Genomic DNA, 15,857 nt, shown 5'->3' on the forward strand with positions numbered 1-15,857 from the left:
GTCTGCAATATCAGAGGCGGTATGCTGATTCCATCTTCTTGACTAAGACCCACCCAATCAGTAATCTGTCAACTGGAAATGGAAGAGATTAAGAGGAAATTAACCCCCATATCCTCTGTAAATCTGTTTGTTTCAAGAGCTGCAGAAAATCCTACAAACTAGCAAACACTGGAAGCAAGTTATTTTTCTGTTTACTTGTATAATTCATTTCTAGGTGTGTTGTCCCTTTAAATGCCGATGGGTTAATAGTAGAGATGAGCGAACGTGTCCGTAACGGACACATCCGCACCCGGACACCGGCTTTAGCGAACACTGGAGTGTTCGCGCGTAAGTGTCCGGGTGCCGCCGGGGGGCGGGGAGATGCGCGGCGGCGCGGGCGGCAGTAGCGGGGAACAGGGGGGAGCCCTCTCTCTCTCCCTCTCCCCCCCGCTCCCCGCCGCACCCCCCCGCGCTGCCACGGCGGCCCCCGAACTTTTTCGCCCGAACACCGAGGTGTTCGCAAAGTTCGGTGTTCGGGCGAAAAAGGGGCGGGGCCGAACGTGTTCGCTCATCTCTAGTTAATAGCTAATCTTAACAAAATCAGATTATGGAGTCCAGTGGGAGCTCCCTCTGGTGGTGGCTATATAAATCTGTATACACTGAGCGTCTACTAGTGGTAGTTTTATAAGTCTGTACACAGGGAGCTCCCCCTAGTGGCGCAAAGCCAATAATAGAATAGACAATAAAAGCAACCTGACATACGGATTTCTATTTGGAAATGGTTTCTCTCTTATTTTGTAACTATTGATTTTTATCTGGATGAAAAATAAATGAATTTATGTGTATCTTTAAATCGTATTCTCAAATTTGCTTTTTTTCCATTTATTTTTAAATAAAATAGAAAGGTAACCTGTACAGCAAAAATCGATATTCATGACAACATTTGTTTGTGCGGTACAAAGTTACACTGTTCCTTCGGTATTGTCATGGTAATAAACAACCTGTAATTTTCCCAAGCAACGGTGAGGAAAATCTCCCGGGGGAATAACACAGGTTTCACCGGAGAATGAAATTGAAAGTAATGTATTTGCTAAAGTGAATCCGGGGTTCAGATTGAAAAGTGAATGTCGGCTGTTTACTGTTAATTACAAGAAAAAGTCAGAACCAAGAACAAATTGTGGCTGACTACAAACAGCAATGAGAAGTCTACCAGAGGAGAATCAGACAGGTTCATGTCTAATCTGTCTAGCATCTCATATCTATCTATTTTCTATCTATCTGTCTATCTATCTGAAATCTCATATCTACCTACCTATCTGTCTCTCTATTTCATATTTATCTCGTATATCTCTCTCATACCTCTGCATTTTTTTTTCATATCTCTCTATCTCTGTCATATCTGTTAGGCATGCTATCTGTGTCTGCCGCCCTCTTGCTGTTCCGGGCAGACACGGGTGTCACTCTGCTCATTCTGTATGAATGTACTCTTTGCTTCCACTTTCTATCAGCACTGCACTAGTTAACCCTGCTCAATGCTCACAGCCCAGCTGCAGCTTAATTAGTAATTACCTCCCTATTTAGCTGAGCTGAGAATCCTCCATCTTTGCCTCAGTATTGTTGTGTGTTTGTCTCAGACACCCAACACATCTAGGTCGCCTGTCTCAGGACCGTTTTGTCTATTTGATCCTGCATCTGTTTATTCTGTATGTTCTTTGCCTTGTGCTTTAGCCTGTGTGCGTTTGTCTATTTCCTTCCAGTCTGTGCATTATTCCAGTCTCTGTGGTAAGTCAGCCCTGTTCTAGGTTTTGTGTGCCCTGTGTTCACTACATCATCCCTGTGTCCTGTCAGGGATAGTTAGCCCCGAGGTCAATACAGTGGGGCCGTTCTTATCAGGACGCTTACCCTGCTTTTAGGCAGGGGTCTTCCCATCTTCCTGATTAGCTGAGGGCAAGTTTCCCCATCTGAGATTGCCTTGCAACTGGGGTCAGCTACCAGCCACACCAGGTCTGGTCCAAAAGCCAGGCTGGTTGGTTAACACAGAGGGTCCACTTCCGCTATCCGTAACAATATCTATCTAGTATCTACCTTATCTATGTCGTATGTATCTCTCTATCTGTTTTTCTGTGTATCTATCTATTTCTCTCTCTAGTTATCATGGACATTAACAGGATTTTGTCAAGGGGTTTCACAGTTGTGCATATGCAAGCATGTACACAAATACACTAGGATGCACACAGGCACTTGCTAAACACAGTTTATTCCTTTATGAAAAAACACATTAAAGGTTCTGCCATAATTTCACATTATCCTCTATCCACAGCCTTCCCCCCTGCAGTAACGTTAGAAAAAAAAGGGAGAGCTGGTTGAGCATGCGCGGTCAGCGCTCTAGTCATTTAATGGGTCTGATGGAAATACCTAAGCGTTTACGGCTTTGCTATTTCTTCACCCCCATTGAAAAAGAATGGAGCGCTTATGCGACCAGTGCTTTATTCAGTCTCCTCCTCACTGCGGGGGTGCACTGAGCCAACAGTGAGGAGGACATGGGTCCCCTGCTCTCAGGATCAGTGGGGAACCCAGCGCTGATAGGGATAGGAGGGGTAACTTGTAATCCTGGCACAACCCTTTTAAATATCAAAGCCATAGTAAACCTAAAAAAATACCATACTGTACAGCTAAGACCATGTTCATATCTGCACCAAAGGTTTTGTTCGAAGTCTCCAGGATCCAGCATGAGATACCAGAAAGGATTTCATCTGGGAAAATATCTGCCAGCACGCAAAAAGCCACATGGACCCCGTTATACTCAAGAGGGTCTGTCTGGCATATGTCTGATCCATTACTTCTAGCTTTATTTTGTTGCTTGGCTCCTAGGATGGGTTAACATTGGTGTGACCCCAGCCTAAAAGGTGCCAACAAAGTATGTTAATATTACCAATATAATAGTCTCAAACAGCATTCAAATAAATCCTCCATGTAATACTGCCACATCATGACATGCAGGCATGCACACATACCCACAATCACCACATGCATATAAGCACATGCAGGCAGGCAAATATATACCTCATTAACCAAAAACACACATGTGGTCACTGGGAAGAGAGCAACGGTGCCATGTTGGTGGACAGAGATTCTTGTGCTTACTATTCTTTATCATGCGTGAGCCGGGTGGTACGGTAATCTTACCAGGGGAGGGGTCTCAAAAAGATCTAATAGCTTATTTGTGAATCGGTCCATGAAAAAAAAACCCTGGTGTTAAGTGATTGCACCAAAGTCACCTCCAAGTGGTCTTGTCTTCTGCTGGACCTTTGGGGTCTACTGATGTGTCAAAGCCTGGGCCCAATGGTGGTCAGTAACTCCTTAACTGTCTCTAAACACTATATAAGTATTCGTTTTCCCTTGAGTATTCCTGTAAGGAAAATGGAGGTAGACAAGGTGCCTACTGTGACCAAAGGGTGTCAGACGTTGCCTACGAATATAGGTAGTCTTCTAGAGCAATGGTGGATGAATGCCCATCAATTGCCTTAATAGCTAGAGGTTGCCTAAAGCAGACAATCAACCGTCCTTAAAGGGGTGTTCCCAGAATTTACTTTTATCATCTATCCATAGAATAGGTGATAAAAGACTGATCAGTAGAGGTCTCACTGCTGAAACCCCTACCGATAGCATATTTTGTATTTCAGCCGCACTTCAGTAGCGATGAGCGATTCCAGCGACCTGATTGGTTGTTGGGTACACACTCACCTTTGGAGATGTGCACGAGTGGGCAGCCCGTTAAATAAGCAGCAGCACGGCCGTAGACGGGTCGGCAACTAACCCTAACCCCTAAGCCTAACCCCAACCCTAAACCCCAACCCTAAACCTAACCCCTAACCCTAACCCGCCGCGGGTCTCGTGAAGTAGTACTCGTGCAGATCTCCAAAGGGGGGGGGGGGGTGTACCCAACAACCAATGAGGTCGCTGGAATGGCTTACCGCTACTGAAGTGCGGCTGAAATACAATATATGCCTACCGATCCTGAAAACGGATCCTGTGTCCCCCTCTTCTCCTCACCGTGCAGGCTGACTACACCACCACAATGAGGAGGACATTGAGTGGAGCAACGGTTGAGCATGGACGGTGCCGTTCCATTAGTCTTCAATGGAGATAGCTGAGTGCTTGTACTTGACTATTTCTGTCAGCCCCATTGAAAATAATGCGACCATTGCTCAATTTAGCCTCCACGTCATTGTTGGTGTGTGTAGTGGGTCTGTGATGAGGAGAAGACGACGACACAGGATCCCTGTGTTTGGGAATGGTGGGGCTTAGCGGTGAGACTTCCACCGCTCAAACCTTTATCACCTATCCTACAGGAATACCCGATGATGTCTTCGAACCAGTCAGTATCTTCTGCCACCAGCTGTGTCCTTAATATGTGAAGGGTGTGGTACATTGGCTTCTATATCCTCCATCGGCGGTGTAGCCATGTTATATGGACATGCATCTGGATGTTATGATCATGGAGCCTGTGATATATTACGATATGCCATAGAGACCTGTGTTCTTTTGCCGAAAGGAGGGGAAGGAAGACTTATTAACGAGGAGCAGTTAGAACAATCATCTCTTAAAGTTCACATTTCCTGATCCTTCCCTTTCAAGCCTCTAAGAAAGAATAATGGTCCTTGTCTAATATCGGCCTCTTTATGTGCAATGTTCTCTCCAAGCACAGAGTAGAGGGCCTGAGATGGGGCCCCCGTGGGTTCGCCTATTTATTTTGATAATGTCAGATAGTTTGCTCGTATATATTTATAAAATAAAAAGGCGCGGCGCTGAGCTGTACAAAAGAGCGCTCTTTATATCTCGCTGACACGGAGACAGAGCGCCAAGACTTTTATTGCAATGTACAACTATCAGGGGAAGGAGAAGAGTGTGAAATAGTAAAAAAATTACGAAAGAGGAAAGTGACAAGTAAAAAAAAAGATAATAATAATGTTTTTCAGCCCTGAAGCCCCCACCGTGAGGCAGGTTTAGAAATGATCTGATGCAGTAGAGAATAGACTGACATCCAAATATGCCAGATTAACCCCTTCCTGTTCTGATAAAAACATTATATGGAGATGGGCTTAGGGGTGGCACATTCAGCATCGTGTTGCTCTTCGTATCAGGTGATGCTCATCTTGGACAGCGGGACAGCTCCCTGTTTACCTCCAAGGGCAAAGCCTGCTGGTAATCACAGATGTGAGATTGTCCGGGACACCAATTTAATATATGTTATCAGCTTAAAGTGTGCTGATTAATTTAATCTGTTTATTATAGCAGTCAGAACTGAGTTTTTCTGATACAGAGCTCCAAATCCCCTCCAAACACATGGAGTTATGTGATCTAACTCTGCCTACAGCCACCACTAGAAGGAGCTCACAGCATACTGTTTAGTTCAGTATACGACAGTATACAGTGAGCTCCCTCTAGTGGCAACTGCAGGCAGACAGAATCTTACAATTTAACCCCCTATTGCTGTAGTCAGTTGTGGCCTTTATAATACAATTTTTTTTGCTTTTCCATCTCAGCCTTCTAAAAGCCATGACTTTTTAAAAATATTTTTTTCTGTCTACAAAGCCTTATGATGGTTTGATTTTTGTGGAATCAGCTGCATTTTGGGGAAACGTAACTTATTAATTAATACTTCTGGGGGGTGGGGGAAGGAAAATGATAAAATAGCAGCAGTAATGCAATTTTTTTACAGTGCTCATCCAGCAGTATGACTAACTTGTTAAATGCATTGCTAAGTGCAATTAAAAATATTTGTTTTTCAGTTGCCACATTCTGAAAGCCATACTATGTTTATTCTTCCATAGCCAGCGCAGTGTGAGGGTTTTATGTTGTGGGATGAGTTGCAGTTTCCATTTATACAATTGTGGGGTACGTGTGACAGTTTGTTCACTTTTTTTTTCCATTTTTTGAGAAGTGAGCTGAACAAAAAAGGGCAATTCTAGCATTGGGTTGTTTTTATTTACAGCATTCACCTTGCGGTATAAATGATATTAAATGGTTTTGTGTTGCCGCATTCTGAAACCTATAACTTCTTTTATTTTTCAATCAACTGAGCTGTGTGAGGGTTTGGCTTTTTTTTTTGCAGAACAAACTGTAGATTCCAGTGGCACAATTTTGAGGTATCCTGACAGGCAGGATAAGCAAAAAGAGCAATTCTAGCATTTTTCTACAGCAGCTCACCATGCAGATTAAACAACGTTTCCTTTCTAATTCGGGTTATTACACATATGGTGACGCTGCTTAAGTGTATTTTTTTTTAACTTTTGCATAATAAAGAACATAGGATTTTTTCAGTTTTTAATATTCTTTAGTGGCTTATTAAATTTAACCCCTTCCCGCTCCAGGACGTACATTTACGTCCTGGAGCATCCGGGTATGTATGAAGAGAGGTCGCAGGGAGACCTCTCTTCATACAGCACAGGCGTCAGCTGTTTATTAAAGCTGACACCCACGGGCAATACCTGCAATCGGCCGTACGGCCAATCGCTGTCAATTGTGACAGCGTCATTTAAATCCCTCGAACGATGTTAGGGGGTCCCGTACAGCCCCCCTAGCGGTGAGATCGGGGGAGCCGTGCAGGTGTCATGTCTGCCGGGGGCCTTCTAAAAGGCCCCAGGGCTGCCTTGAGAGACTGCCTCTCAAGCCATCTCCGTGGGGTGCCATGATAGGCTGCCTGTCAGAATGCAGTATGACGTACTGCTATAGCATTACGTCATACTGCAGGAGCGATCAAAGCATCGTGTGTTGTAGTCCCCCAGAGGGACTTAAAAGAAAAGTTTTTTTTTTAAATCAATAAAGTTTTATTAATTGTAAAAAAAAAAAGTAAAAGTTTAAATCACTCTCCTTTTGCCATATCTATAATAAAAAATCAAAATCATAAAAGAAAAATATATATTTGGTATCGCCGCGTCCGTAAAAGTCTGATCTATCAAAGTAGCACATTATTTACTCCTCATGGTGAACGTCGTCCGAAGAAAAAAATAAAGAACGCCAAAAATGCACTTTTTCAGTTACCCTGTCTCCCAGAAAAAATGCAATAAAAAGCGATCAAAAAGTCGTATGTATTCTGAATTGGTACTAATGGAAGCTACAGGACATTCCGCAAAAACTGAGCCCTCGCACAACCACGTCGACGGGAAAAAACAAAGTTATTGTGTGCAGCAGATGGCAGCAGAAAATAATTGAAAAAAATTGAATGTCTTTGAAAAAAAAAAAAAAAAAAGAGTAGTATAGTAAAAAAAAAGCCTATACAAGTTTGGTATTGTAGAAATTGTACTGACCCATAGAATAAAGTTATCATGTCACTTTTGTTGCAGTTTGTGCGCCGTAGAAACAAGACACACTGAAAGATGGCGGAATGTCGTTTTGTTTTTTTTTCATTTTATTCCACTTAGAATTTTTTAAAAGTTTTTCAGTACATTATAGGGTACTTTAAATAGCACCATTGAAAACTACAACTCGTCCCACAAAAAACAAACCCTCATGCAGCGACGTCGATGGATAAATGAAGATGTTACGATTTTTTTTAAATGAGGGAGGAAAAAACAAAAATGGGGGGAAAAAAGGGGCTGTGTCATTAAGGGGTTAAAAAGTTGAATATGTGAACACTTCAGTACTTGTTTAATACACTGCAATATTTCTGCATTGCAGTGCATTATTATTATTGCCTTTCAGGGTTAATCCTATTGGCCCTGCCTCTAACAAGGTGTTATAGGTGTACTAAGATGGCAGGGACCATTACTAGGTCCCCAGATGCTATAACTAACTTTAACCCCTACGATTGCAATGTAAGGTGCCAAAGGATTAAATGAATGATCTCCTAGCAACTTAGATGCCGCGGTCACTATTTACCACACCGTTTAAGGGGTTAGATGTCTGGGATCTGAGTTATATCCGATGCTGGTCATTGTAGCGACAGCACAGCTGAATATTAGAGTCAGCTCCCACTGTGTATGTTGTGGGCTTAAGTCCTGAGCCTAATACTTTCCAGTGCTTTACATTTATGGTGATTTGCAGGAAGGAGTTAAATCTTTGACTATACAGAGTTCATACCGATGCCTTGGGTTTTCGTTTCCTACTCCATTTGGAGAGCAGGAAAATGGCACCCCCAGCCAAACAGAACCATCCTATGATGGAGTCTATTCTGTTCGCCCATCTGGCACCTCACAGGACGAAATAGCACTGCATGCAGCACAATTTCAGCGACCGAGGTTCCTAATGGAACTTCTGATGATGTGAGCAAGACCTTAACAACGATCTATTAGAATAATAATGGCACACAATTTTAGACCTAATTGGACTAAAAGGACAAACATTCACATTAAGGGGCCCATTTACACCAGCAGATGATCCTGTGGAGAACTGCTAATAAGAGTGAACAACGTTTTTTTAGGTTAGACTGAATTTAACGAACAACTAGCAGTGCCCGAAAAGCGGGCGATGGGCGAACATTTAGATACACTGATTATCGCTAAAACGATCGCCGATTAGCCTTTTTTTCTTTTTTTAGTGATCATCGGCTGGTGTAAATTGGCCTTAAGTCTTTATACGTTGCCTGTGCACGATGCAGTGATCAACTTTAACCACATGTTGTTCTATACGAATTACAACGACGATCCTGGACTTTAATAGCAATTCCAGATGCTGCTATACAATTATTGGGGATCTGTATGCGGTTAGGGCAGATCAACTGCAGCATGTATGGGCACCCTTAGACATGTCAAAATACTTCTAGTGCAAATCTGGATGACTGTTTAGCGGACATAATGCTAGCTATGGATGTGTAAACCCCCCATCAAGAAGTGACATTTTTTTTCTGCATACAGATTTCAAGTCTGCATCCTATAGATTATGGCACAGATTCCCATTAGACGCAATGGACACAGGCTTCACCTCGTTTTTAATGTGGAATTGGCGTGGATTCTGTGTTAAAGCCATTGTGAATAACTTAGTGTTGATATACCCTAAGAAACATAAAAGGCAGTCTTACCATGGAGTCACATCTTCTGGCCTCCTTAGAGATATGTTGGGGTCCTTATTGTAGGTCTATTGTACAGAAACCATTACCTAAAGGATGACTGATTGGATGAAAGTAAACTTTTACTTAAGAGAACATCTATCCCTAGCTCAGTCCAAAAACATGGAACCTTTGCTCGATCAGGTCGGATCTCTCTTAGAAGTCTTCGGGAACCAAAATAGAATTATCAAGACTGTGATGGGGTGTTTGGTCCGCTCTACAATATGGCAATTCATGACACTTTTCTTTACTTTTCTCTTTTTCTCCAGCAACCCAGAAGAAAAGGGAAAGGAAATGACATGGTCTATCAGGTAACACTGCACAATGGGTTCATTTCTTGAGCCCTCTCAGACACCAGAGCATAACTTGTGACTGCAACTTCTGCACGCCCTATAGTTTCACCCTTGATCTTGAGGCAGCACCTAAGAGGTGACAACTAGAGATGAGCGAGCATGCTCGCTAAGGCAAACTACTTGAGTGAGTAGTGCCTTATGCGAGTACCTGCCTGCTCATCTCTAAAGATTCAGGTGCCAGCGGGGTAGAGTGGTGAAGGAGCGGGGGAAGGGGGAGAGTGAGAGAGAGATCTCCCCCCCCCCCCCCCCCCGTTCCTCCCCGCTCTTCCCCGCCGGCACACGAATCTTTAGAGATGAGCGGGCAGGTACTCGCATAAGGCACTACTCGCTCGAGTAGTTTGCCTTAGAGAGTACGCTCGCTCATCTCTAGTGACAACCTTATGTTCTGCCTTCTATTACATCGCACAATGTAGGGTTTTGTTATTCCTTCCATAATGACATCATTCTGTATTGTAGATGACATCACTTTTAATGCAAGTAAACTTCCATTGTTTCCCCTTCAAGATGTTTTTGAGCGTATGACCTTATACGTGAAAATAATAAATTGTTGTCAGATTATAGGAATATATTATGCTCTCAATTTCTTCATTTTATTTTTGCCTTCAGGGTTTAAGTGGAGCCCAAAGAGACACGTACGACGCTCTGCAGATGCAGGCTTTGCACTGAACAATGGGAGAGCAAGGACGAAATATGCAAATGGAGATTTGGATCTGGAGGGCTTGTCAAGGAGATTATATAAAAATTGAAACTTTTTTTTTATTTTAATTTTTACATAAAAAAAAACAAATCTCAGGTTAAAGGAATAGCTGGTTCAGCACCAGAATGATCTATAGGATCACCTGGGCGACTGCAGGGATCAGTCACATATGGCACACCACAACATTGCTATGGCATTTAAGTAATGCAAAATGTTATCTCCTTGCATCAGCTTAAAGTTATGAGTGGTTTGGCAAAAAACATACCTTTTCTGTACAGAATATGAGTTACAGCTGGCCTTCTGCTTCAGCCACATCCAAAGCAAAGCCAAAAATTCTGTGGATGCCCTGAGACTAATGCATTCTCAGAGTTTATATGATATCTACTAAAATAGATAAGTCACAGGCTGTTTCAAAGAGAACTTTATAAGCAGCTTCAGAAGTGACTGGAGGATAAGACATTATCCAAGATCAGAACACGATTAGTAATTAGTACTATTAGTATTGAGATGTGTATGATATAATAGCCCTAGACAGAGACACAGATCATGTGGACAGCTGACCAGCTAACCCTTAGGGTGCATTCAGACGGTCGTATATCGGCTGGGTTTTCACGCCCAGCTGATATACGCCGTCCCTCTCTGCAGGGGGAGGAGGCTGGAAGAGCCAGGAGCAGTGCACTGAGCTCCCGCCTCCTCTCCACCCCCTCTCCGCCCCTTGACACTATTTGCAATGGAAGGGACGGGGCGGGGCTAAGTTCCCAGATGTAGCTCCGCCCCCATTCCTCCCCTCCCATTGCAAATAGTGGCGAGGGGTGGAGAAGAGGCGGGAGCTCAGTACACTGCTCCCGGCTCATCCAGCTTCCTCCCCCTGCAGAGAGGGACGACATATATCGGCTGGGCGTGAAAACCCAGCCGATATACGGTTGTCTGAATGCGCCCTTATCCTGTCTGTGAGCAATGTTAGTGGATTGTAAATGACTTTTCGTACTGTACATATTTTCCCTGATTGTTGTTATCTTGCATTTAATATGTGAAGCTCTTCACTAAATCCGGATTTAGATTTTCTGTAGGTACTAAAGGTTATGTATCCCTTTGTATTTTATTCTATTTTTTTTCTTTTAATCAATGTGCTTTTTGGAAATTAAGATTTTTTGTAATTGGTTTGCATTAAAAATGTCTGATAGTTGATTTCTATGCTCGTATTATTTTCCAAGGCACTGCAGACTGAAAATCCTGTCCAAGTCCTCCTCTAGTATGCTCCCCTGTTGTAAAGGCGTATTCACTGCTTTTCCACTGAACTATTACAAAGGGCTGCTTGATAGTGTCGGAGATGGTAGAGGATGACAGAGAACAGAGAAAGCTTCTAATTTCAGAGGGCTGCACTTCACTCCTGGTGCATTTTCTGCTATTATCAGAAGTGAGGGGCAATGGGACCAGCGGCTAGTCAGAGAGAGGATGGAAAAATAGCTGTGTAGTATCGAGTGGGTGTAGTTATGCTACACAGCCTCTGAAAGAGGAGAGATGAGGGGGGAGTTGATCTTGTGTACATTCATGAACGAGACCAACTGATCAGTGCTGGGAACATCCCTAAGCCAGAAACATGAATGTAGGAGAGCTTGTACACAAAGTATGAAGCTAAATGCATGAGAAGGAAAACTCAATGCAAAGCAACCAACAGATAAATGCATCTTTTTTCTGCATATTTGTATTAATTTTTCATGCACAAGGGTTTTCATAGTCTTTAAATATTAAAAAAACAAACAAACATGAAAAATAAGTAAAATCCACTACTACGAAAAGTTGATATTACCATATTTCTTGTAGCCAAATTACTTTTGGGGAAATCACAAAATACATGTCTTGACTAGAGATGAGCGAACGTACTCGTCCGAGCTTGATACTCGTTCGAGTATTAGCGTGTTCGAGATGCTCGTTACTCGTGACGAGTACCACGTGATGTTCGAGTTACTTTCACTTTCATCTTTGAGACGTTAGCGCGCTTTTCTGGCCAATAGAAAGACAGGGAAAGCATTACAACTTCCCCCTGCGACGTTCAAGCCCTATACCACCCCCCTGCAGTGAGTGGCTGGCGAGATCAGGTGTCACCCGAGTATATAAATCGGCCCCTCCCGCGGCTCGCCACAGATTTATTCTGACAGAGATCAGGGACAGTGCTGCTGGTGCCGGAGCTGCTATAGGGAGAGCGTTAGGAGTATTTTAGGCTTCAAGAACGCCAACGGTCCTTCTTGGGGCCACATCTAACCGTGTGCAGTAGTCTGGAGGCTGCTTTTTGCAGTGCTGCACATTTTTTTTTTTTTTGTATATTGGCCGTGCAGAGCATTGCGCCCTGCAGTAATTATACATAGTCCAGGGCCAGTAGTGGTGATGAGGCAGGGACAGAAGACATATTTATTGAATATAGGCAGTGGGCCTTTCCAAAAACATTTGGGGAAAAAAAATCTATTTGGGCTGCCTGTGACTGTCCTCAGTGTACTGGGTCTGTGCTGGGTGTAGTTGTCCTCCTAATTCATACGCAGCCAGCTAAGTGTTACAGCAGGCTTGCGCAAAATTCTTTCCTGGCTCTGTGTTGGCTGTTACATCACCGCTGTATTCCAGTCCACAGTGCAACAGTCTGCAGTTATTTTACATACTCCAGGGCCAGTAGTGGTGAGGCAGGGACAGAAGACATATATTTATTGAATATAGGCAGTGGGCCTTTCCAAAAACATTTGGGAAAAAAAATCTATTTGGGCTGCCTGTGACTGTCCTCAGTGTACTGGGTCTGTGCTGGGGGTAGTTGTCCTCCTAATTCATACGCAGCCAGCTAAGTGTTACAGCAGGCTTGCGCAAAATTCTTTCCTGGCTCTGCTGTGCGTTCCGTAAGCGAAGTCAGCCTCCAACCACAGGCCAATAAGCGGCACATTTAATTACAGCGTTCTGTTTCTGCACTACTGGTAATACAGCATGCTGAGGGGTAGGGGTAGGCCTAGAGGACGTGGACGCGGGCGAGGACGCGGAGGCCCAAGTCAGGGTGTGGGCACAGGCCGAGCTCCTGATCCAGGTGTATCGCAGCCGACTGCTGCGGGATTAGGAGAGAGGCACGTTTCTGGCGTCCCCACATTCATCTCACAATTAATGGGTCCACGCGGTAGACCTTTATTAGAAAATGAGCAGTGTGAGCAGGTCCTGTCGTGGATGGCAGAAAGTGCATCCAGCAATCTATCGAACACCCAGAGTTCTGCGCCGTCCACTGCTGCAACTCTGAATCCTCTGGCTGCTGCTCCTCCTTCCTCCCAGCCTCCTCACTCCATTACAATGACACATTCTGAGGAGCAGGCAGACTCCCAGGAACTGTTCCCGGGCCCCTGCCCAGAATGGGCAGCAAGGGTTCCGAATCCTCTCCCACTGGAGGAGTTTGTCGTGACCGATGCCCAACCTTTTGAAAGTTCCCGGGGTCCGGGGGATGAGGCTGGGGACTTCCGGCAACTGTTTCAAGACCTTTCAGTGGGTGAGGAGGACGATGACGATGAGACACAGTTGTCTATCAGTGAAGTAGTAGTAAGGCCAGTAAGTCCGAGGGAGGAGCGCATAGAGGATTCGGAGGAAGAGCAGCAGGACGATGAGGTGACTGACCCCACCTGGTTTGCTACGCCTACTGAGGACAGGTCTTCAGAGGGGGAGGCAAGGGCAGCAGCAGAGCAGGTTGCAAGAGGCAGTGCGGTGTCCAGTGGTAGAGGCAGGGCCAGACCGAATAATCCACCAACTGTTTCCCAAAGCGCCCCCTCGCGCCATGCCACCCTGCAGAGGCCGAGGTGCTCAAAGGTCTGGCAGAGAGTGCAGACGACCGACGAACAGTGGTGTGCAACCTGTGTCGCGCCAAGATCAGCCGGGGAGCCACCACCACCAGCATGCGCAGACATATGATGGCCAAGCACCCCACAAGGTGGGACGAAGGCCGTTCACCGCCTCCGGTTTGCACCGCTGCGTCTCCCCCTGTGCCCCAACCTGCCACTGAGATCCAACCCCCCTCTCAGGGCACAGGCACTACCGTCTCCTGGCCTGCACCCACACCCTCACCTCCGCTGTCCTCGGCCCCATCCACCAATGTCTGTCAGCGCACCGTCCAGCCGTCGCTAGCGCAAGTGTTGGAGCGCAAGCGCAAGTACGCCGCCACGCACCCGCACGCTCAAGCGTTAAACGTGCACATAGCCAAATTTATCAGCCTGGAGATGCTGCCGTATAGGGTTGTGGAAACGGAAGCTTTCAAAAGTATGATGGCGGCGGCGGCCCCGCGCTACTCAGTTCCCAGTCGCCACTACTTTTCCCGATGTGCCGTCCCAGCCCTGCACGACCACGTCTCCCGCAACATTGTACGCGCCCTCACCAACGCGGTTACTGCCACGGTCCACTTAACAACGGACGCGTGGACAAGCACAGGCGGGCAAGGCCACTATATCTCCCTGACGGCACATTGGGTGAATTTAGTGGAGGCTGGGACAGAGTCAGAGCCTGGGACCGCTCACGTCCTACCCACCCCCAGAATTGCGGGCCCCAGCTTGGTGCTGGTATCTGTGGCGGTGTATGCTTCCTCCACTAAACCACCCTCCTCCTCCTACGCAACTTCTGTCTCGCAATCAAGATGTGTCAGCAGCAGCACGTCGCCAGCAGTCGGTGTCGCGCGGCGTGGCAGCACAGTGGTGGGCAAGCGTCAGCAGGCCGTGCTGAAACTACTCAGCTTAGGAGAGAAGAGGCACACGGCCCACGAACTGCTGCAGGGTCTGAAAGAGCAGACCGACCGCTGGCTTGCGCCGCTGAGCCTCCAACCGGGCATGGTCGTGTGTGACAACGGCCGTAACCTGGTGGCGGCTCTGCAGCTCGGCAGCCTCACGCACATGCCATGCCTGGCCCACGTCTTTAATTTGGTGGTTCAGCGCTTTCTGAAAAGCTACCCACGCTTGTCAGACCAGCTCAGAAAGGTGCGCCGGCTCTGCGCACATTTCCACAAGTCCCACACGGACGCTGCCACCCTGCGCACCCTGCAACATCGGTTTCATCTGCCAGTGCACCGACTGCTGTGCGACGTGCCCACACGGTGGAACTCTACGCTCCACATGTTGGCCAGGCTCTATGAGCAGCGTAGAGCTATAGTGGAATACCAACTCCAACATGGGCGGCGCAGTGGGAGTCAGCCTCCTCAATTCTTTACAGAAGAGTGGGCCTGGTTGGCAGACATCTGCCAGGTCCTTGGAAACTTTGAGGAGTCTACCCAGATGGTGAACGGCGATGCTGCAATCATTAGCGTCACCATTCCTCTGCTATGCCTCTTGAGAAGTTCCCTGCAAAGCATAAAGGCAGACGCTTTGCGCTCGGAAACAGAGGCGGGGGAAGACAGTATGTCGCTGGATAGTCAGAGCACCCTCCTGTCTATATCTTAGCGCGCTGAGGAGGAGGAGCATGAGGAGGATGAGGAGGAGGGGGAAGAGACAGCTTGGCCCAATGCTAAGGGTACCCATGCTGCTTGCCTGTCATCCTTTCAGCGTGTATGGCCTGAGGAGGAGGAGGATCCTGAAAGTGATCTTCCTAGTGAGGACAGCCATGTGTTGCGTACAGGTACCCTGGCACACATGGCTGACTTCATGTTAGGATGCCTTTCTCGTGACCCTCGCGTTACACGCATTCTGGCCACTACGGATTACTGGGTGTACACACTGCTCGACCCACGGTATAAGGAGAACCTTTCCACTCTCATACCCGAAGAGGAAAGGGGTTCGAGAGTGATGCT

General features: G+C 46.0%; 1 protein-coding gene across 1 annotated transcript in view; it reads left to right on the plus strand.

The window, feature by feature from the left end:
• CD247 (CD247 molecule) overlaps positions 1 to 10,690 on the plus strand; it is a 98,034-nt gene extending 87,344 nt beyond the window's left edge. Inside the window, exons 7-8 of the mRNA XM_066598551.1 lie at positions 9,295 to 9,336; positions 9,985 to 10,690. Coding sequence (XP_066454648.1) covers positions 9,295 to 9,336; positions 9,985 to 10,044 — 102 coding nt within the window. The 3' untranslated portion in view covers positions 10,045 to 10,690. The remainder of the gene's footprint in view (positions 1 to 9,294; positions 9,337 to 9,984) is intronic.
• Positions 10,691 to 15,857: the final 5,167 nt, after the last annotated feature.

This window comes from Eleutherodactylus coqui, chromosome 4 (assembly GCF_035609145.1).
Source record: "Eleutherodactylus coqui strain aEleCoq1 chromosome 4, aEleCoq1.hap1, whole genome shotgun sequence".
NCBI classification, from domain to species: domain Eukaryota; kingdom Metazoa; phylum Chordata; class Amphibia; order Anura; family Eleutherodactylidae; genus Eleutherodactylus; species Eleutherodactylus coqui.